The sequence below is a fragment of the Natator depressus genome, chromosome 2 (assembly GCF_965152275.1).
Source record: "Natator depressus isolate rNatDep1 chromosome 2, rNatDep2.hap1, whole genome shotgun sequence".
Classification (NCBI taxonomy): Eukaryota; Metazoa; Chordata; order Testudines; family Cheloniidae; genus Natator; species Natator depressus.
The window spans coordinates 254,992,387-255,014,360 of record NC_134235.1 but is presented as its reverse complement, the minus strand read 5'-3'; the positions used below and the strand labels follow the sequence as shown (position 1 = coordinate 255,014,360).

Sequence of the window (21,974 nt, the reverse complement as noted above, 5' to 3'; positions counted from 1 at the left end):
CAAATTGCAAAGGTCTGAGGCCACAGCACACTTTAAGCACCCAAAGCCACCTATCCCCTCAATTACACTGTGTGGTGTGGGAGCAGCTGGTCACAGGTGTGGGTGTAGTGCGGATATAGGATAAAAATGAGAAGATACAAATCAGCATTCATCTAAAGATCTGGGGTCTGATTCTGCACTGCCTCGAGCCTTCTGTAGTCATTTCCACCTGTGCAAAGTGAGTGCATCCCTTTGCGTTACAGCGGGTCGCAATTTCTCAATTGAAATCTTTTTTCCACCAAAAATTACCTCCCCCCCCAATGAAAACGTTATCAAATGAATTATTTTTTAATATGTCTGTTTTTTTTCTGACAGTGAAATTTTTTTTTTTGCTAAGTTTCTCTTTCTTTCTCCCTCCACCTCACCCGTTTCCCTTCGCCCCCTCTCCTATTTCAGTGGCAAAATAGGAGGGAAATGAAAAGAAAGAGTAATCATCATCATCATCTGCCCCAAAATGATAATTTTTTAAATCAACATTTTTTCAAGTAAAAGAAAAAAATGGAGAAAGTTTTAAAATATATGAAAAATTCTCCCTTTTGCAAGGCTGGGAATGCACATGATTCTGCAAATAAAATAATAATCTTTACCATGTTTTGACTATATCAATTTTACACCCACTTTACACAAGCGTAAACAGCTAAGCACTTGGAAAGCAATGGAGACGCAGACTCTTGAGACCCTGATCCTGTCACGAGTTATTCAAACACTTACATTTTACTACCTTGAGCAGCTCCTTTGATTTCATAAGGCAATTCACAGTAGTAAAGTTAAGCACATGCCTAAGTGGTTGTAGGATCAGGGCCTTAATCTCATGCTAGGTCCTTTGTTTTGCATAGACACTTGTAAATGTGGTGTGTGTGGGGATAGCCACTAACAGTAACTGACTCATATCTGATGGGTCTTTTCACACGATGTTCAACTTGGCAAAGTTCTCTCCTGTATAATGAAGACGGATAATGATATGCGGGATTAATCAGCTCTGCAGTACAAACAGACGTGCAGGGAGAGGATGCAGTTTCCAAAGAAGTGCCATGCTGCAGGTGTGTTATGACAGATTGAGTTACTTCCTGTCAATCATTCTAGGCTTGCTTAAAAGCGCTTAGGAAGAGGCACAAAATAATACGGTGTGTGGCTTGAAGACAGGCTCCCAGGACAACTGGGCTGAATGCACTGAAAATGACTTTGGGCACATCGTCAAATAAAAAGGGATGACAAAAAGATGTCATAAGGCTCTTCAGTTACTTCTATTGGGCTAAAAAAAATCAAGGGGTATGGAGGAAAGATCTATTTGAAACCCAAAGCAGAACAGTACAGCCAGGTTTGGAGAGATTTTACATTGAAACAAATATTTCATATCTTAGAGGTGACCTACTGGGATTTAAAAGGTCTATGATTCTCTCAGGTAAGGTCTGTGCCCTCCTGTCTCTGCTAATTTAAAGCACTGCCAAATAACTACTTTCTTTGCCCTCCTGGATAATTTAAAGCCACAGGGCCAGATTCTGATTTCTGTTACACTGGTGTAAAACTGAAATAATTGCTGCCATGGCTGGAATTACTTGGGGTTACAAGATGGCAAGACAGCAGAATTTGGCCCAAAGGGTATGTCTACAGTTGGAGTGGTGACACTTTCTAGCCATGCTGAGTATGTACCTACGGGATTCAGGAGGGGTGATAATTGGGGCGTGTCATAAATATAAAGGGAAGGGTAAACACCTTTAAAATCCCTCCTGGCCAGAGGAAAACTCCTTTCACCTGTAAAGGGTTAAGAAGCTAAAGGTAACCTCGCTGGCACCTGACCAAAATGACCAATGAGGAGACAAGATACTTTCAAAAGCTGGGAGGAGGGAGAGAAACAAAGGGTCTCTGTCTGTCTATATGCTGTTTTTGTCGGGGATAGACCAGGAATGGAGTCTTAGAACTTTTAGTAAGTAATCTAGCTAGGTATGTGTTAGATTATGAGTTCTTTAAATGGCTGAGAAAAGAATTGTGCTGAATAGAATAACTATTTCTGTCTGTGTATCTTTTTTGTAACTTAAGGTTTTGCCTAGAGGGGTTCTCTATGTTTTGAATCTAATTACCCTGTAAGGTATCTACCATCCTGATTTTACAGAGGGGATTTCTTTACTTCTATTTACTCCTATTTCTATTAAAAGTCTTCTTGTAAGAAAACTGAATGCTTTTTCATTGTTCTCAGATCCAAGGGTTTGGGTCTGTGGTCACCTATGCAAATGGGTGAGGCTTTTTACCAAACCTTGTCCAGGAAGTGGGGTGCAAGGTTTTGGGAAGTATTTGGGGGGAAAGACGTTTCCAAACAGCTCTTCCCCAGTAACCAGTATTTGGTGGTGGTAGCGGCCAATCCAAGGACAAAGGGTGGAATATTTTGTACCTTGGGGAAGTTTTGACCTAAGCTGGTAAAGATAAGCTTAGGAGGTTTTCACGCAGGTCCCCACATCTGTACCCTAGCGTTCAGAGTGGGGGAGGAACCTTGACAGGGCGGCTAGCCTGTGCCACCACTCACCGCTACCCACGCTACCTCAGCTACACCAAACTAGCCCAAGTATGTCTGCACAAGCTGGGAATCACACCCCTATCTCCACGTACGGATACAGCCTTAGATAGAGGGTAAAGTTTTCAAAAGGGCCTAACTGGCTTAGGTGCTCAAGTCTCATTGACCTTCCATGAGGCTTAGGTACCTAATGGCTAGTCTCCACGAGAGGAGCTCCTGGCTGGTATACGTACACTGGCAAAGCCCTCTAGTGGAGATCCAGCCTATACTGGCACAATGTGTTCTGCCAGAATAGTGAAACCACCTCCCTGAACTACATAAGCTACACTTGCAAATGGACTTTTTTGCAGGCATAACCGCATTGGCACAGGGGATTGTGCTGCCATAGCTTTGTCGGCTATGTGGGTGATTTTTTCACACTCCCGATCACCATATCGATGCCAGCAAAACTTTTAAGTGTAGACCTGGCCATAGTCACTTAGGGTGGGACCCACAAAGGGGCTTACGCGTTGCAACGCTGAGCTTCGCAGCATCAAATTTTAGATGCCTAGAGAATCACAGAAATGCACTGTGATCCACACAGCGTGAGTGACGCTCCTAGGCTCCTATACAATGAGACAGGCGCCTAAGAATGCAGCCCACATAACCCAGCATGCTAGGCGAGGAGCCGCCTGAGCTAGTCACTGGGAGATGCCACCCAGGGGTGTGCGCGCTAAGCCCCACGCCTTCGATGGAGAGAGGCTCCTCAGTCCAGGCTGCAGGGAGGTGCCTAGTTCTGCTTAGTGATCCACAAATGGGCACCCGCCACCTGCAGTCAGATGGCTCAGGTGCCTAAAGGGTTTCTTGTGGGAATGAGTTAGGTGCCTGCCTCACGCCACAAAAAATAGCAGGAGGTGGGGTGGCTCAAGCACTCAGCTGTGATGTGGGAGACCCAGGTTCAATTCCCCCTCTTTGCCAGCATGGGAAAAAGCTCTTGAAAAGGGGTCTCCTACCTCTCTGAAGAGGTGCACTGAGCTACGGGATATTCTGAAGTGGGGCTCCTCAAGCTCTCCTGATCAAGTTGTTCCACTGTGGCTAAGTAATGAAAGAGGGATTGGAGTAGGGGGTCTGGACGCAGGGCCTCCCATCTTCCAGGTGGGTGCCCTACTCACTGAACTAGTGTCTCCCTCTTTCTTGCCCAGTGACTGTTTAAGTATTTATCCACAGTGGAACAGTCATAGAGAGAGAGAACGAACTATAAAGCTGAGATCAGATGCTTAAGTACCTTTGTGGATTCCCCTCCATAGGCATTCTGAAAATTTTACTCTTTCTCCTTTTGTTTTTGCCGTGAGCAGAGTTGGTCCTGGTTGCAGAGACAACCAGGTTTGGTTTAGGATTGGTCCTGCTTTGAGCAGGGGGTTGGACTAGATGACCTCCTGAGATCCCTTCCAACCCTGATATTCTGTGATTCTATGATCCCAGGCAAATAGGAGTTTGGAGTCTGACCCAATCTCAAATCTCCTTCACCCAATCCCAGCTCTTATTTTCCACCTACCCTACCAGCCCAGTCCTCACTATTATTTTTAGCAAGCTAGATAGATTACAGCTATCATGCAAATGTCCACATGCATATCACACCCCCAGTTGCAGTGTAGATATAAACTATGCTAGAAAAATGCACCACTGTAACTACATTGATTAATAATAATGCATCTAATTAAACCAGTGCAAACCCTAATGTAGATACACTTAAGCCACTTTTACCCTCACTTATTTCTGTTTAGCGTATGTTGGTAACTTACCAAGTTACCAGTAAGTTAAATCTATATAAGTGACACTTGGCTTGGTTTAAGTGCTTCTGCATTAGTTGTCGTCTCTGGCTTAATTAGACTGAGTTTTAAATCAGTTTAGTTACACTGGCGCACTTTTAAAGCATAGACAAGGTCTTATTCCTATACAATGACCACTAGGGGTATGTCTACACTGCACACCGCTCGTGTTGGTGCGTAGGGTATATGTGGTTACTTGCCCCAGTGAATAGCAGGCTGCATCCACACCAGTTAATCGTGTGAGTTAACTGTGATTAATCGACAGCCCTATTCCAGACACCAAAACCAGCACAGACTATGGGGCAGTACAAGGAAGATGTTTGAGGAATGATCACGATTCAACAGGTTACCTGCCATAACACATTGGTGAGAATGCAATGAGTAATCTCGCAAAATTCAGGGTGGGTCAGAGAACATATCAAAGTGGTGTTTGCTGGTCAGATTGTCTATGACAGATCAGGCTAGCCTCCCGATCAATTTCCCAACTACCTTCTTGTGTAATTTCTCTTTCTTGCAAAGAATGTGTTTCTTTGTGCAATGGCGTCGGTCACCAATGCGACTGGTCACCTTGTTGTGACATTGCCTCTGGAACCACCACCCACTGGACAAAGTACTTCTAGATACGATGTGAAATTGGTAGCACGTTGGCCCTCACTGGTTGGTTGTGCTCTCTAGAACCTGTTACTTGGTGGTTGCCCACCTACACCTAAGAATATTGGGGATCACCGGTACAATGGAGAGAGCTACCATGAACAAATTGGCTAATAGCATTAATTATTTTATTTTCCACTATCTATTATTCCAATTTTAATTCACCGGTTCCCCCAATGGTAAAATTCTCCCCTTCCCCCATGCAGATCTAGGACCTAGAACCACTCATGACCAATGTGAAGTACCATATTTCAGGGAGGTCAATGAGATCATCGGAAAGGGCTAGGAATGAGCAACAGGAATAAGAGAAGAGGGACACTGCATACTTATAATGAGAAGGAGGAAAAACAGGGGTTGCATTTATTGTGGTGAGAGAAAGGGACATGACTGAAGTCTCCAAGAGGCTCTCTAGAGCAGTGCTACTCAAAGTGGCGGTCCGCGGACCAATGCCGGTCCACGAGCCATCGGCTGCCGGTCTGCGCGCACACTGGAAAAAAAAATTGCCGGTCCCCCACATCAGATAGCTTGAGAAGCACTGGCCAAGAGGATAATGTGAGTGGAGAGAGCTAAACCATTAGAGCTAATGATAATGTACAGGACTTGGAGGGCCAATACAGTACAAGCAAAGAGCAGCTGAAAAGATCATTTAGGTATAGTATTTTTAGATGGAGAGAGGTCAGTTTAGGGTACCAGCAGTAGGAACTAAGGTAACCAAGAAGAACACATAGTAGACAGGCCTTATTTACATATATATGTAAATAAGAGAGAGAGAGAGAGAAGCATGAGAATGACTCTACAGTAGAATGGGTAGAGCACTTCCCTAGGTGTGGGAGACTCGGGATCCAGTCGTGCTTCTCCTATGGCTCTTTAATTACTTATCCAGAGTGCAACAACATGAACGTGGAGACAGCTGAGTATCACCTCAGAATACACGTATCCCAGTGGTTAGAGCACTTAGCAGAGAGGCGGCAGATCCCAGTTCAAATCTCTTCTCTTCCTCAGGTGCAGGGGGGTGTCTCTCATATCCCAGGTGAGCACTTTAACCACTGGGCTGGAAGTTATGAGGGAGGCCCTCCTCCACTTCCTCCCACCCCCATTGCTTGTGTGATCTCACCTGAGGGGCTGATTCAGTAGAAGGCCTGTGAGCATGCTTCCTGGATCAGGCCCCGCACATGACATAGGCAGTCGAACACCTATCTTCCCCTGCTTTATGAAATGCCCCAGAGCTTAGGCATCTGGATGCCTAGAAGGAGGCACCACTCCCAGTGCACATATATTGTAAAATGTATAATGTAAATGCAAAGTAATGCACATTGGAAAACACAATCCCAACTATACATATAAAAAGATGGGCTCTAAATTAGCTGTTACCACTCAAGAAAGAGATCTTGGAGTCATTTTGGATAGTTCTCCGAAAACATCCGCTCAAGAGTGCAGCAGCAGTCAAAAAAGCGAACAGAATGTTGAGAATCATTAAGAAAGGGATGGATAATAAAGACAGAAAATATCATATTGCCTCTATATAAATCCATGGTACGCCCACATCCTGAATACTGCGTGCAGATGTGGTCGTCCCATCTCAAAAAAGATATATTGGAATTGGAAAAGGTTCAGAAAAGGGCAACAAAAATGATTAGGGGTATGGAACGGCTTACGTGTGAGGAGAGATTAATAAGACTGGGACTTTTCAGCTTGGAAAAGAGACGACTGAGGGGGGATATGATAGAGGTCTATAAAATCATGACTGGTGTCGAGAAAGTAAATAAGGAAGTGTTATTTATTCCTTCTCATCACACAAGAACTAAGGGGTCACCCAATGAAATTAATAGGCAGCAGGTTTAAAACAAACAAAAGGAAGTATTTCGTCACACAACGCACAGTCAACCTGTGGAACTCCTGGCCAGAGGATGTTGTGAAGGCCCAGACTATAACAGGGTTCAAAAAAGAACTAGATAAGTTCATGGAGGACAGGTCCATCAGTGGCCATTAGCCAGGATGGGCAGGTCTCCACCACAAATGCTGCATTGGCACAGCTGCACCGATGCAGTGCTTTGATGAAGATGCTCTAAGCCGTCAGCTTAGTTACTCCACCTCCGTGAGAGGCGGTAGCTATATGGGCAGGAGAAGCTTTCCCAGTGACATAGCACTGTCTGAACAGGGGTTACAGGTCACTACAACTACGCTGCTCAGGGGTGTGGATTTTTCACACCCCGGAGTGACGTGGTTATACTGAAGTCAGTGTGCAGTATAGATCTTAATATGTACAGTATTGGCTATGTCTACATTGGTGTAATTCCCAGCTCGGGTAGCCCTACCTGTGCTAGCTCTGATTGGGCCAGCGTGCTAAAACCAGAAGTCTCACTGTGGCGATGCAAGTGGTGGGATAGGCTGTCCATCCTGCATGTGTCCTGTCTGAGGCCCTAGGTACATTTCCTCAAGCTGGAAATGATAGCTCTAATTCCAGCGTAGCCAGACTCACTGATGATTTCCTATTTGAGAAACTGCATGAAGAAGTTTGTGGTTGGTGTCAGTGACTTTTGGATTACAGACATAAAGAAAGCTAGAATATTCTAGTGCCATGAAAGTGAGTAATGCTCTTTAATACAGGAATGTGCCAAATTATATTTTTGTCCATCCCTTCCAAGTGCTAATGATGAATATCATGAAATAATGAAGCTCTACTGAATTTGTGAATGGCGTAAGACCGTAGTGTCAGATGAGATAAATGTAGTGCGAGGCATTTTCTGGTTTCCATCTTTTATCTGACAGAAGCCAGGATATGAGACAGTGGAAGAAAAGATTTCTTTATCAAGGAGGAAATTTCATGCACTAAATCTTCGCTTCCTAACATTTCCATTCTAACTATAAACACAGATGGCTCTGACTCTCCACTGCCCTGCACCGTGTGTTAGCATTCATATCACTGCAAAGGGATTCCAGAACGGACATAAAATGCTACCAAGTTATTAATTTCCTCATGGGCTTTTCTATAGCACTCGACACTGTGCTGTGAGTGCTTCACAATCATCCACAACATATTTAGCTTCACAACACACCTGGACTCAGGAGATATGCATTCAATTCCTGGCTCTGCGACAGGATTCCTTTGTTTTATCATACACATTGTGAAGAGAGTGGTCACTTTGGATGGGCTATTACCAGCAGGAGAGTGAGTTTGTATGTGGGGGGGCGGAGGGTGAGAAAACCTGGATTTGTGCTGGAAATGGCCCAACCTGATGATCACTTTAGATAAGCTATTACCAGCAGGAGAGTGGGGTGGGAGGAGGTATTGTTTCATGGTCTCTGTGTATATAATGTCTTCTGCAGTTTCCACAGTATGCATCCGATGAAGTGAGCTGTAGCTCACGAAAGCTCATGCTCAAATAAATTGGTTAGTCTCTAAGGTGCCACAAGTACTCCTTTTTTTTTTGCGAATACAGACTAACACGGCTGTTACTCTGAAACCTTTGTTATCTTGGGCAAGTCATTTAATCTCTTCAGTTAACCACCTGTAAAATGGGGATAATATTGCTTCCTTTCTCCCACCCTTAGTCTGTCTTGTCCATTTAGACTGTATGCCTTTAATGCCAGGGACTGTCACTTACTAAATGTATGTGCAACCTCCAGCATAACTCATCATCTGAAATGAGGCCTGCAGGGGTTCCTGTAACGAAAATAATCAACAACAATGCAACCGGCAGACTCATTATTACTTTGCCCACGAGTCAAGATTTAAACTCTGCTTTCCAGAACTGCTAGACCAGTGAATTAACCCACTTTCCCTTTTGGCCTTCTTGTGCTTATTACTTATCAGGTTATCACCTCTGCTGGGGACCAACTTTTCTGTCTGATATGAAAGATTTTATTACATACAACAGAAGCTTGTCTATTTTATACATCAGATAATTAATTAACTAGAGGCCCAGATTGTCTGTCTTGTGTAACAAAGATTTTATTACATACGCTGATTTAATTTTCATGGCATAATTGTAATACTAGAGGGTTTTACTGAAAGCCATTTTGGATCCCTAATCTAGAGTAGTTTTTCCCAGATGAGAGAAAAGATGAAGTATGATCTAGTGGTTAGGGTACTTCCTTGTTACGTGGGAAATGTGGGTCCAAGTGCCTGATCTGCCACAGACTTCCTGCTATGGCATGTGACATAGCTTCTCTGTGGCTCACTTCCTTATCTGTGAAATGGAGATAACAACTGCCCAACCTCACAGTGGTGTTGTGAGGATAAATACATTAAAGACTGTGACACCTTAGAGACTAACAAATTTATTTCAGCATAAGCTTTTGTGAGCTACAGCTCACTTCATCGCTGTAGCTCACGAAAGCTTATGCTCAAATAAATTTGTTCGTCTCTAAGGTGCCACAAGTCCTCCTTTTCTTTTTGCGGATACAGACTAACACAGCTGCTACTCTGAAACCTGTCATTAAAGATTGTGAGGCACTCAGATATTAGAGTCGTGGGGATCACGTAAGTACCAGAGATAGATAGTTGGTGAATGCCTACCGAGTGAATATCAATACATTTGTTTCCCTTCAGTAGAGAGACGTCGTCCTAGTGATGCAATGACATTTATGCTGCAGCCAGGCAGAGTTGGATCCAGAAAAGTCCCATTACCCCAAAACACAGACATACGAGTTAGTTAATGGAAATCAGGAATTTCCCCACCTATTTATGCATGTCCTTAAATTAGCATCCAACGGCGCAGTATCCCAGCATCTACCTGACCCTTCTTCCAAATCAACAGCTGGTGTACCATCTTGAAATTATGTTATCTATAGACATGCAGATCTCTCTGACAATATAAGTTCATATACAGGCGCCCGCCACCACGACATCTGAGTACCTAAGTCCCCAGGTAGTGAAAAAAAAACAATCTTTGCAAATGGTTGCTGCTGTTACAGCATTCTTTGAACTATTACTGTTTGGAAACAGTGGCCCAGTTCTCCTCACTGATGTCAGTGCAGTTCCCAGAGAAACAGGGAGCAGAATCTGGCTCAGTGATTGTATGTATATCACCCACCAGCCTCCAATCCATATAAACTACAGCTGCTAAGATGATCTTGCCTAGGTGTTGCTCCAAGCACATCACCTCCTTTGAGCCCCTGCAGAGGCTCCTAAGTTTCATTGCATCAAGGTCAAGTTTCTCATCCTCACCTTCAAGGCCCGTCTTCAACTCTAACTGTCCACTCTTGCCTCTGACTGCATCCTCCTCATTACTGTCTCGGATCCAGCAATGGTGCCAGTCATAGCTGCTCATTTGTCGACTTTGTGCACCAACAACTCCCACTGTGCCTTCCTCCACACTGGCCCTCACACAGGAATGCCCAGCCTGGCAGGCCACTCCTCCTTCAACTCTCTCCTCCCTGCCAAAACGTCGCTGCGAAATCAGGCTATTAACTGTCTGAGGGGCAGCTGGGACAGTTGGCACTTACTTCATTTGTTTACAGTGATGGTGGGGGGAGTCTGGAGAGGGATTGCAAGTATGTCTACAACTTGTGTGTATTTCAAAGTATGCATCCTCTCTAGACCATTATCGAGCCTTTGTGTCAGGGCTTTGTCACAGGATGGGCTCCTATACACTGGATTCCTCTTTTCAGGCAGTCCTCATGCTTTCTTATGTAAGTTCACCACAGTGTACTTTATTTACAATGTCTTATGCAGCTTCACGGCCCATCACCATAAGGCTTTCCTTAAGCTTCAACGTACGCGCTAGGTGCAGGGTAGGGAGGTAAAGGGGAAGGGAGGTCTCACCTCCCTGAGATTCTGGTCTTCTTTGCCCTTCCTCCCAGCTTTCCTCTCTGCCTCCCTGTCTCCCAATTAACAATCCCCAGCTGATGAGCTGAATAAGCTTGTTAACTAGTTTATCACCCAGACCTAATCAATTATCTCCCTATTTGGCCCAGGTGGGAATGCATACAAAGTACACAGAGTGGTGAGCCAGCCATAAGCTACTCCCACTCTGTCACAGGATGGTTGAAAAATTTTCAGAAAAAGTGCTTTTCAATGGAAAGCTGGGTTTTCAATTAAACACAATTTTCACAAAAGGCATCTGCTTTCTGTGGAGAATTAAGATTTTAGTCAAAAAACCAAATGTTTAAAGCCCAAATATTTCTTTCAAAACCAGAAATATTTTGATTTGAATATGCTGCTGCAGTGTCTTCTGGAAGTTGTAGTTCAACTGTCTCACGTCCCCCATCTCTTCTCTGGGCCAGGCTCCTTGGCGGGACTACATCTCCCATGATGCATTATTGCCAAGAACTCACATGATCCATTGCCTCCCCCTCCACGAGAGAAGATTGTGGAGCACCATGGGAGATGAAGTCTGACCAGGGACCCTGGGCTCAAGAGGATAATGGGAGCATGAGGTACCCAGGCTACAACTCTCATGAAGTACTACAGCAATATTTCTGAATTGAAGTTGTTCAGTTTTTGGATAGAATTTTTTGGTTTTCAAATTTTCACTTAACTCCCCACCTCCCCCAACCCAAACCCCACAAAACAAATCCTCCCCCCCCCCCCAACAAACAAAAAAACCCTCAACGTTTTCTGTGGAAAATTTAATTTAGAGGGAAACTATTTTTTCCCATTTTTGTCAAAATTTCTTAACGGGGGCGGGGGGGAACATTTTTCTACTAGCTCCTCTTTGTATGCAACTTCACTTTGAAGATTCCACTCTACGAACAGCATTGGCCTAACTCTGTTCTCGTTGAAGTCACTGGTTAAACTCACATTGACTTCAATGGGAGCAGAGTTAGGCCAATGTTCAGAGATAATCCCACACATGGAGTGCAAGGTGCGGGGACTCTGTCTTTGTATGTTTTATACAGGACCTAGCAAAATAGGATGCCAACTGTGACTGGTGTCTCTGGTCTCTATTGTAATGTAAAGAAACAATGAAAAATAGTAAGTGTGAATCCATGTCGGTAGGCTGGGGATTTGGGCATACCAGTGAGGAGATTGACTACATCCTTGTATCTAGCAGGTTAGCTACTCAACTGCTTACCCACTTCTACTGGATAAAGAATCACAGAGTTTAAGACCAGAAGGGACCACCAGGTCAGCTAGCCTGACCTCCTCCGTGTCCTTGGCTATTAAACTCCACCCAGTTACCAATAACCTCTCTTAGATTAAAAGCATTACAGCCCTCGATTGGCTATAGTGTCTCATTTTCAGATGGGCTGAGCACCCAGAACTCCAGCTGACGTCAATGGGGAGTAGCACATGTCCATTACCTCTGAACAGCCATCACGGAGTGTTTCAACTTTACTTTTCAAACAGAAAGCTGATGCTCAAATAAATTTGTTAGTCTCTAAGGTGCCACAAGTCCTCCTTTTCTTAATTCACCAGAAGGAAGGCGGAGTGAATCAAATTAGAAAACACCAAGTGACATTTATAGTAAATGAACTGTCTAGTTTCACTTACCCAGAGAAGTGGAGAAGTAGATAAAATATATTGGACATGGCATCACCACAACTTCTCCCACTGCTGCTGAGGGCCAGCAGGTTATGTTGTCCCACATCATTCCACAACCTACAGAAAGAGAAGAGAAAGAGGTGACCATATTAGAACGTTTAGGGACTACTTTGTCTGTGCTGTATGGAAAGTATGCAGAGAAACCCAATGCAGGGCATGATTCATGGCTACCTTGTGAGCAACCAGCTCTATCCAGTTTTCCAACTCTCTCAATCAAATCCGAAACCTGGATCAGAGGATTACACAAGTTAGAGGTGGAAAAGACTGTTTAGATCCCTGAGACCACCCCCATGTTAGTGTACTATATATTGCTCTAAATGGAGGTTGGCTCCCAAAACTATACTTTATCCTAAAAATATGTGCTGAAGACCCAGAATGAGGGATTTAATTCTCACAAATGGAGAGGAAAGAGTGAAATAATATGGGATTATTTTCTTTAAACACGATTTTCAATAACCTCAGTTTCAAGATTCAGCATTTGTGGCATCACACATTCTCTGGAATTGACAGGGAGACACAGGCCAGATCTGTGTAGGACTGAGACAAATCTGGGTTAATAGTGGATTTTATAGATGGAAACACTAGAGATTCTCAGATTAAATCTCTTGCTCCCCCTCCAAATTAAAGTACCTGATCTGAACACAGCAAACTGTGCACAAGATGCGACTGCTTCTGTTCCTTTGTAATTCCCCCACCCCTCATGCCACTGAAACTGCCACCCACACAGGTGCAAAATTATGGTTGATGCAGTGGATGCATTGGGTGGAAGGAGTAAATTATGCCCAAGAAGATTTTTTTAACCCCTCCCAAAACAGAGACATGCAAGAGACTCCATGAAGTCCATTTAGGACTTTCCTACTGCTTCTGCGGTTTCAACGAAACTGAAATGTTTTGCAGGAATAAGTTGATTTCAACAAAATTTTGATAGAACGTTTCATTTCACTGTGGAAATGTTTCACTTTGATGCGATCAATTCAACTCAATTTGTTTGGACATATATTATATTAAAATATTGTTTTTAATGTGTTATATACTGATTATATTTAATTTATAGATGTTATATTTAATTTTTAATATAAATATAAAAACTAAATTAGAGTAAGTGTTTTGACACTATTGAAACAAGATATCTTGAAGATCCTGAACTGAACTTTTTCGGAATTTGTTTCCCTGGAAATTTCAAAATTTTCAAGTTTTGTTCTGATTTTGAATGAAAAAAAAATCAGAATTTCATACAGAATGCAAATAATAATAACGATAGATGGATCGATACATACTGCAGCCATTTCCCTCTAGCAATCCTGTTCAAGAGTCACCCATGATGTGGCACAGAACAATTCCCCAAAGGTTAGGAAAAGGCTGTGGTTAAATCCAATGTCCCATAAGGTGGAACTGGATTGTAAAGCAAAAAAGCACTTAGTAAAACATGTTTCTGATAGCAGTAAAAGGAACTCAGAAAACCACTGCCAGGGCATATTTCTTCAGTAAATATTACTGATGTGAAACAGACCAAACTTTTTCACTCATGCTACCCAAGAGCCTAACTCCACAATCAATTTGCCAAGACTGCATCAGCACCTTTGATACCTCAGATCAATAAGGAGAAAGCAAACAACAATGCTTTGAACAACCAGAAAGCCGAAAAGCAACCTCAACTCCCTTTGGAAGTTATAATCAAAGCTTTATCTTTGTTTTTACTGGGGTAAATGGAAATTTTCAAATGCAGCTTTGAAGTGGGATTATTTGAGATTGCAAAGAAAACAACTGAGAATATCTTCTTGTAACCTCCGCTTTTAGATTCATTAAAATACAATTTTCCAACTTTTAACATTAGCTACAAAGCTCAGTTCTCAGAGGCTCATATTTAATTCCCACGAAGTTGTGACCAGTAGGGCCAAAGATAAAGACATCAGAATTCTACCCATGGAAAATAGATGGTTTCACAACAGGACCTCTTAACATCTAGAACTCTGGGCCTATCAACCTAGGTACTTACAATGTATTCACAACCACAGGACATATTATCTGAAACTCTGGACCAAGATGGAATCCAATATAAAATACAAGACAAAAGTACTGGATGGCTTCCTAAAGGAGAACATTTTTGTTTTGAGCTTAGTTTAAATGTCTGCATCTAATACTTACATTACAGTTCATTTGTTCTTGTTTGAAATGCAAGGCACAGAAAGAACCGCTGCCTACATCCTTCAGTAAACAGACTTTGAGCTATACAGAGATAAGATATAGCTATAATGGATATCCATGTGATAGCTTTCACTTTTCGTCACACATCTTTTACCACCTCACCTGTACTCTGTCCACAAACCCATCTCCCTTGGGACTGCTTCTGTCATTTCGAAGCTCTGAGCAGTTTCTAATGTGCATTAAGCTTTCGTAAAAAGATGAAGGTAAAACAAATCCAATGGCTGGAAGCTGAAGCTAGACAAATTCAGACTAGAAATAAGGTGCACATTTTTAATAGCTAGGGTAGTTTAGCAAGAGTTGTGGTGGATTCTCCACCACTGGACATTTTAAAACCAAGACTGGATGTTTTTCTAAAAAGATACGCTCTAGTTCAAACAGGAATTAATACAGAGAAGCCCTACGGCCTGTGCTGTACAGGAGGTAAGACTAGATGATCACAATGGGCTCTTCTGGTCTTATAATTTATGAAAGCAGCCTGTCAGAAAAAATGTTTCCTCTTTCCCCAAGAAAGAATTTTGCCCCAAGAATATAGCGATCTGAGGCCTGCAGCATTGTGTTCAGTTCTGCATCAGTGACAGGTTTAATCAGACAGCCCATAAGCCGTCAGGGCTAGAAATAGGTGCTAAGACACTTTGGAAAGATTTCCCATCTTCCCTATGGGATACACAGCACAGGGCTTTCACCTGGTGAGGTCCTGAGATGCTGTACTGCAGATCCATATCATTGTTATGCATGGAAAAGTGGTTTTAGGCAATTTCTAGAGGTTTTTAAATGCTTCTCTCTTCCTCCAAAGCCTGTCCAGGTGGACTTGCGATAATATTTGCCCCAAAGCCCACTAAAGTCAATGGGGAGACACCTTTTGACTTCAATGAGCTCTGGATCAGGCCATTTGGGAGCCAACCTATACAAGGAGGAGATGGAACCTACTTATTTTCATACTCTACTTATGCGTTAATCAAAATGTTACTAAACAAGGTATACAGCTAAAATTGTTTTTTTCCTGCCACACATGTGGCAAGTAGGCAATTCATGCTGGGGAAATGCAAAGGTTTTATCAGCACTTGCTGGAGGTTATTTGCATCCATCAGCCATGGCTTCACCTTTCATGAATAATGTGACCCTACTAAATTCGTACTGACAAAACTCTTTCATAGCTTGAAGGTCAAAGGAAACCACTACGATCATCTTGTCTGACCTCTGGCAAAACCGTGGTCAGCGAATTTCATCTAGTGATTCCTGTAGGAGAGGGAAACATTCCTTCCTAATGTAAATGCACACTATAAATACATCAGACAGATAAACACCAGGGAGGGAGAGGAGTCATTTAAGTTAAGGGCCAATTTTGGCACAAGAACAAATGGATACAAACTGGCCATCAGTAAGTTTAGGTTTGAAATTAGATGAAGGTTTCTAACCATCAGAGTTTCAGAGTAGCAGCCGTGTTAGTCTGTATTCGCAAAAAGAAAAGGAGTACTTGTGGCACCTTAGAGACTAACCAATTTATCTGAGCATAAGCTTTCATGAGCTACAGCTCACATCGGATGAAGTGAGCTGTAGCTCACGAAAGCTTATGATCAAATAAATTGGTTAATCTCTAAGGTGCCACAAGTACTCCTTTTCTTTTAACCATCAGAGCGAAATTCTGGAGCAGCCTTCCAAGGGGAGTAGTGGGGGCAGAAAATCTAACTTGTTTTAAGACTGATCTTGATAAATTTATGGAGGGGATGGAATGATGAAGTTGCCTACAATGGCAAATGGCCCATCTATGACTGCTATTAGCACATATCTCCAACAAGATAGGCAGGGCTCTGAGTTATTATTGACAATTCTTTCCAAGGTGTCTGGCTGGTAGGTCTTGCCCACATGCTCAGGGTTTAACTGATTGCCATATCTGGGATTGGAAAGGAATTTTCCTCCAGGTCAGACTGGCAGAGACCCTGCGGGTTTTGCACTTCCCTCTGCAACGTGGGGCATGGGTCACTTCCTGGTTTGAACTAGAGTAAATGGATTCTCTGTCACTTGAAGTCTTGAAATAAAGATTTGAGGACTTCAGTAACTCAGCCAGAGGTTATGGGCCTATTACAGGAGTGGGTGGGTGAGATTCTGTGGCCTGCAGCATGCAGGAGGTCAGACTAGATGATCATGTTGGTCCTTTCTGGCCTTAAAGTTTATGAGTCCCAATAACTTGGGGTTGAAAACTAGGGCGTAATTTGTAGAATGACATCAACTATTGACACAGGGCCTAGCACGATGGGGTCTTGTTCAATGTCTGGGGCTCCTAGGCACTACAGTAAAACAAATAAGTAATAATTTAAATGCTCCATGTGATGGAGAATTTACCACATCCCCTGATAATCTGTTCCAACGACTAACTACTCTAGCCTATAAAAGTGATGTGACAATACCCTCACTGTTAAAAATTGCCTCTTATTTAAATTGTTCTAACACCAAGTTGCAGCCATTGGATCTTGTGATGCGTTGGTCCACTGTGTCTTGGTCTCCAAGGCTATGGCTACACTATGCAGCTTTTAGTGCTGTGGCTGTACCATTACAGCCGTGCTGCGAAAAGGAGCAGTGTAAGCCCTGTTTGTCGGCAGAAGAGAGCTCTCCTGCTGACAAAAAACCTTCCACCCCCAACGAGTGGCATTAGCTTTGTCTCTTGCCGACAAAGTGGTGTTCACACCTGGTAAAACTTTTGTCTGTCGGGGGCGGTTTTTTAAAAACTCCTCTGAGCAGCAGAAGTTTTGTCTTTCACTTGCCAGTGTAGACAAAGCCTTAGGGCATGGCTACCCCGGAAACTTCAAAGCGCTGTCGCTGGCAATCCACCTCCACGAGGGGATTAGCTCCGAGCACTGGGAGCGCGACTCCCAGCGCTCAGAGCCTGTCTACACTAGCGCTTTAAAGCGCTCAGACTTGCTACGCTCAGAAGGGTGATTTTGCACACCCCTGAGCCAGCAAGTTAGAGCGCTATAAAATGTACGTGTAGACAAGCCCTTAGACTAACGGGCCCCCTACAGTCAGATGTGTTCCCCCTGGGTGATTACATATAGATGGTACCTCTTAACCTTCCCTTTGATAAAATAAGTAGATTAAGCTCCTTAAGTCTCTCATTGTAAGGCAGGCAACTTTATATCACATTACAGCAGAAGGTTTCTCTCTCTAGCTCTCTGTTGTGGTTGTTTTTTTAAAATTTGTAATAGGTTAAAAATTAGACAACACACATGTCAGTTCATATGGGACACTGTCATTTGCTCTGGTTTACATACCTGGCAGATTAAACCCGATAAATGGCCGTTTGAGAAGTGTCTGCATTTAAAAATATACAGATGGAGCTTAACGAGAAAGCATCAGAAATAACCTACAGAAGTTGGGCATGCTCCTGTGATGTTAATGGGGTTGGTTAAGAAGCAGGGGAGGGTGGAGGGCAGTATCACATGGCTGTGAATATAGTAAATTTTTAAATTGTTGGAGCTATTCGAGGCACTGATTCAAGAACGCATTTCAGCATGTGCTTAGGTCTCATTTAAGTGCTTCCGAATGAGGGTTGTCATTCCCGGTGTGCCTCCATAGAAATCAGTGCACTTACACCAAGGAAGAATTTAGCTCTTTAGATCCTTGTTTATTCTGAGACCTAGAACTCTTCTACATGGGGATTTAGTGCATAGCAAGTGGGGCGTAAATCTACAGTGCACCAGTTTGCCAGGCACTACCTGGCCATGTGGACCCTGTTACTGCACACGAAAAGTTCCCAAGGGGGCTTTCAAACAGCAGTAGGTCAAAGTGCACTAGGGAATTTTTAGTGCATGTTAGCAGGGTTCAAACAGCCAGTTAGTGGGTGGCAAACTGTGTGCTATAGATTCACACCCCAGCTTGCTACGCACTAAGTCTCTGTGTAGACAAGTCCATAGTAATACAATTTCTCTAGTACCCCTGGATTTCAGTATACTCCTCAACATCTGCTAGTGGGTTAGACGCCAAAGGAAAGTTGCATTTTACTCAGCTCCTATGGAGGGACGAAGATACACAGTCATGAGCATTTTTCCGAGTAGCAGCCGTGTTAGGTCTGTATCCGCAAAAAGAACAGGAGGAATTGTGGCACCTTAGAGACGAACCAATTTATTCGAGCATAAGCTTTCGTGAGCTCCATTTCTACTATTTGCAACAGAAGCTCATTTTTGCTCTGGTTTGACATCAGCTGGCAGTTTTCAGAACTCCCCAACGGAGTCAATAGCCATAGGAGTCGGGGATGCCAAAGATCTGTTGTGTCACATTTATTACATCCCCTGTTAGCACTGCAGCAATTTTGCCTATGGTGTATTCTCCAGTGGTTTGCCCCGTCTGGTTACAAATTATCATTACTGCTTGCATTGCCTTATCAGATTTTTAAAAGACAGGCATATAGTGGAATTTTGCAGTAGTGCCTGCGATCGCCAATCATGGACCAGGGCCCCATGGTGCTCGGTGCTGTACGAACACAGAACAGAAAGATGGTCCCTGCCTCAAAGTGCTTGCTGCTGTTAGTGGCAGAGTCAGTCAAACTTTAATTCGGTCAAACCATCCAATAGAAAACCACCATGGGCCACGTTGTTAAAAAGAGATGCCTGCAATATATATATATATATATATATATATATATATATATCTTTGCAAACAAGCACCTACAAATTCCAGCCAGATGGGCATGGGCATCCGCAAAGAGGCGATTAATATAATTTTCTGCAGGCAGCAGAAATAGAGCCTGGTGAAATCAGTGGGAGCTACAGGTAATCACCACATCTGGAAATCAGTCCACTTTTATAGAGGGGCCTAATTTGAAGGATCCAGGTTTGAAAATTTTGGCTTTAGCGTCTTTCACGGGAGAAGACAGACGACATGGCAGAACGGGAACTGTGAAAGGAAATTAACAGCAGCTCCTTGCAAGAGATCAAAGCACCATGGGCCATCAGGAGACAGGAAGAGCTGCATCCCAGTTTGGAACGATCCAAGTTCCGGCCTCACGCTCTACTTGAGATGTGCCGTGGAGACCTCATTGTGAAAGGATGTACCATCATAATAATTATGATCTATGTTTGAGAGGTGAAAAAACACAGGAGCAGCTTCAGCGTTACAGTCCCGCTGCCTTGTGCCACTCTGTGCAAAGCAGCTTTTGAGTCGTCAGTTGAGGGTTAGGGTTGTTCTGTGTAACCCGCACTGACACACAGTGACTCTCTGTCCCACTCTAGTGGCCAGACCACATACAGAGGCATATGAGTCTGCTACCGCTTCTGCACTAATGGCCCTGGCCCTTTAGCTTAAACTGTACAGGCTTGTGGCTCGATATCCCAGGTTCAGTCCCGGCAGACGACTCAGACAGGGGTGACTCTGCATGAGGGCCCCACCTGAGTGGAGCAGCTGGACTGCCCCTGTGAATTTGGACCACAGACTCCTGACATTGTAAAGACTTCCTAAAGCTAGAGCAAGACCGTGGCCATACGGGATCAGCACTCAGGCACCCTAGTCCTATAAGACCCCGGTACAAGCACCAGATTTGTGTACATGAGCTCCCCTTCCCTAGCCAGCTCTGCAGTTTCCTACCTGGGAGCTGCAGGTTAGGGTTTATTTTGGCCTTCTGTGACAAACTGGCTTTGCCCTTGGCTAGCTCAGCTTGCAGCAGTTCTTTGCTGAAATCCCTCCCTCCCCGAATAGCAAAATTCAAACGATTCACTTCCATTTTCACTATTGTTTCCAGTATCCCTGGATGCATCGTCAAGGCTAGTGGCTGCCGACCTGCCCTGCCTTCGTCTCATTATTCTTTTGATCTCATCGGCACCAACTCTGATCCAAAGCAAATACATCAGTCCAGAGGTTTGCATTGCTACTCTGCATGGCCTCACATTCCCTTCATGTGCTTTCGCCTGTCGCGTTGGCTTGCATCACCCTGGTGCTATAGGCAAGAGAGGGATGTGGCAGGGACAGTGGTCTGCCACAGGAAAACAAGAACGCCATTAGAGCATGTAAGGTACCAGCTACTACAGGGCTTTACTTCCACCAATAATTAGCTCTTCGCAGCATGAAGATGCCAATTATTTCTTCTTGCAAGCCACCTCCGACATCCACATTCTGCAGGAAATTAACTCAGCCACTCAGAGCAAGCGAAAAGGATTCCCAGGCTGATCTTAATGATAGGATGCTTTCTTAGACAGTGCATTATCATGCTTCCCCTCAATTCAGCCAGACATTGATTTTTTCCACTTTATGTGTAGGCAACACTTACTAATAAAAAATGGTTTTGATTTGCATCTCTGCAATAGCTTTCATCAGAAGTTCCCAAGGCACTTTACAAACACTGCAAAGGAAAAGAAATAGAAGATTTTTGCTTCTTTATGATGCATAAAGATTGATTTTTTTTCACCTGAATAATATCAAGAACTTCAAGTTTTCTCTTCCTTGTTTTTGATGGTGGTCTCTGTGGAAGATCAGAGAACTGAAGAGGGACACTTGCAGGTCCTTCATGGAGAGGGTGTTGACTTTTTAACAAAGAGATCTTTTCTCCCAACTGTCTTTCAGACATTTGAGTTAAATATGCATTACGAGAAAGAAACAAAGCCAGATACCTGTAAACAAATAAGCCCCCCCTCCTGTTTTCAGTGGATACTTTTTACACATTAGGATTCCATGAGTTTCCCTATCATCAATAGAGTCTTCCAAGAAAAGCAGGGTAGACAAGACCTGAACTGCTAAGGCTTTCTTTATACATCAGAGCAAAGATTTAAAGTATTTCCCCCACCTTCGCAGGTCATTTTTAATGAATTAAGCTTTAAAACATTCCTGCAAGGTCGGTGTTTGCACCTAATTTAGAAACGGGTAAATTGAAGCAAAGAGATGTCGAAGCTAAAGGCCAAGATTTGCAAAAAAAAAAAAAAAATTGCCCAAAGTTAAGCTCCTCAACTCTTGCCCAAGCACCTTCATGGGTCATTTTCAAAAGCTCTGAGCATCTACCAGCTCCCACTGACTTCACTGGGAGTCACGGTCTGAAAATCAGGCAGTTTATCCAGATTTCCAACAGTAGGTTCTTATGTCTGAAAAACCTGGCGTATGCCAAACGTGCACGACAAGTTAATGGTGGAGCTCTGAGCAGAACTTGGGAGTCCTGGCTCCCCATAGAACGACTAGCCTAACTTCCCACTGAGAGCTCAGCTGACTTGCTCTTCTGTAGCAACAATGCAAGTTACTGCATCTTAGCAAAGCAGGGCAGAGTTAGACTCGGACTCTGAGGCCAGACGGGACCGTCATGATC

General features: G+C 43.5%; 1 protein-coding gene across 1 annotated transcript in view; it reads right to left on the bottom strand.

Annotated features, from left to right (window-relative positions):
- LOC141983347 (vasoactive intestinal polypeptide receptor-like) overlaps positions 1–21,974 on the bottom strand; it is a 183,304-nt gene that overhangs the window by 72,244 nt on the left and 89,086 nt on the right. Inside the window, exon 3 of the mRNA XM_074946399.1 lies at positions 12,443–12,550. Within this exon, the coding sequence (XP_074802500.1) occupies positions 12,443–12,550 (108 nt within the window). The remainder of the gene's footprint in view (positions 1–12,442; positions 12,551–21,974) is intronic.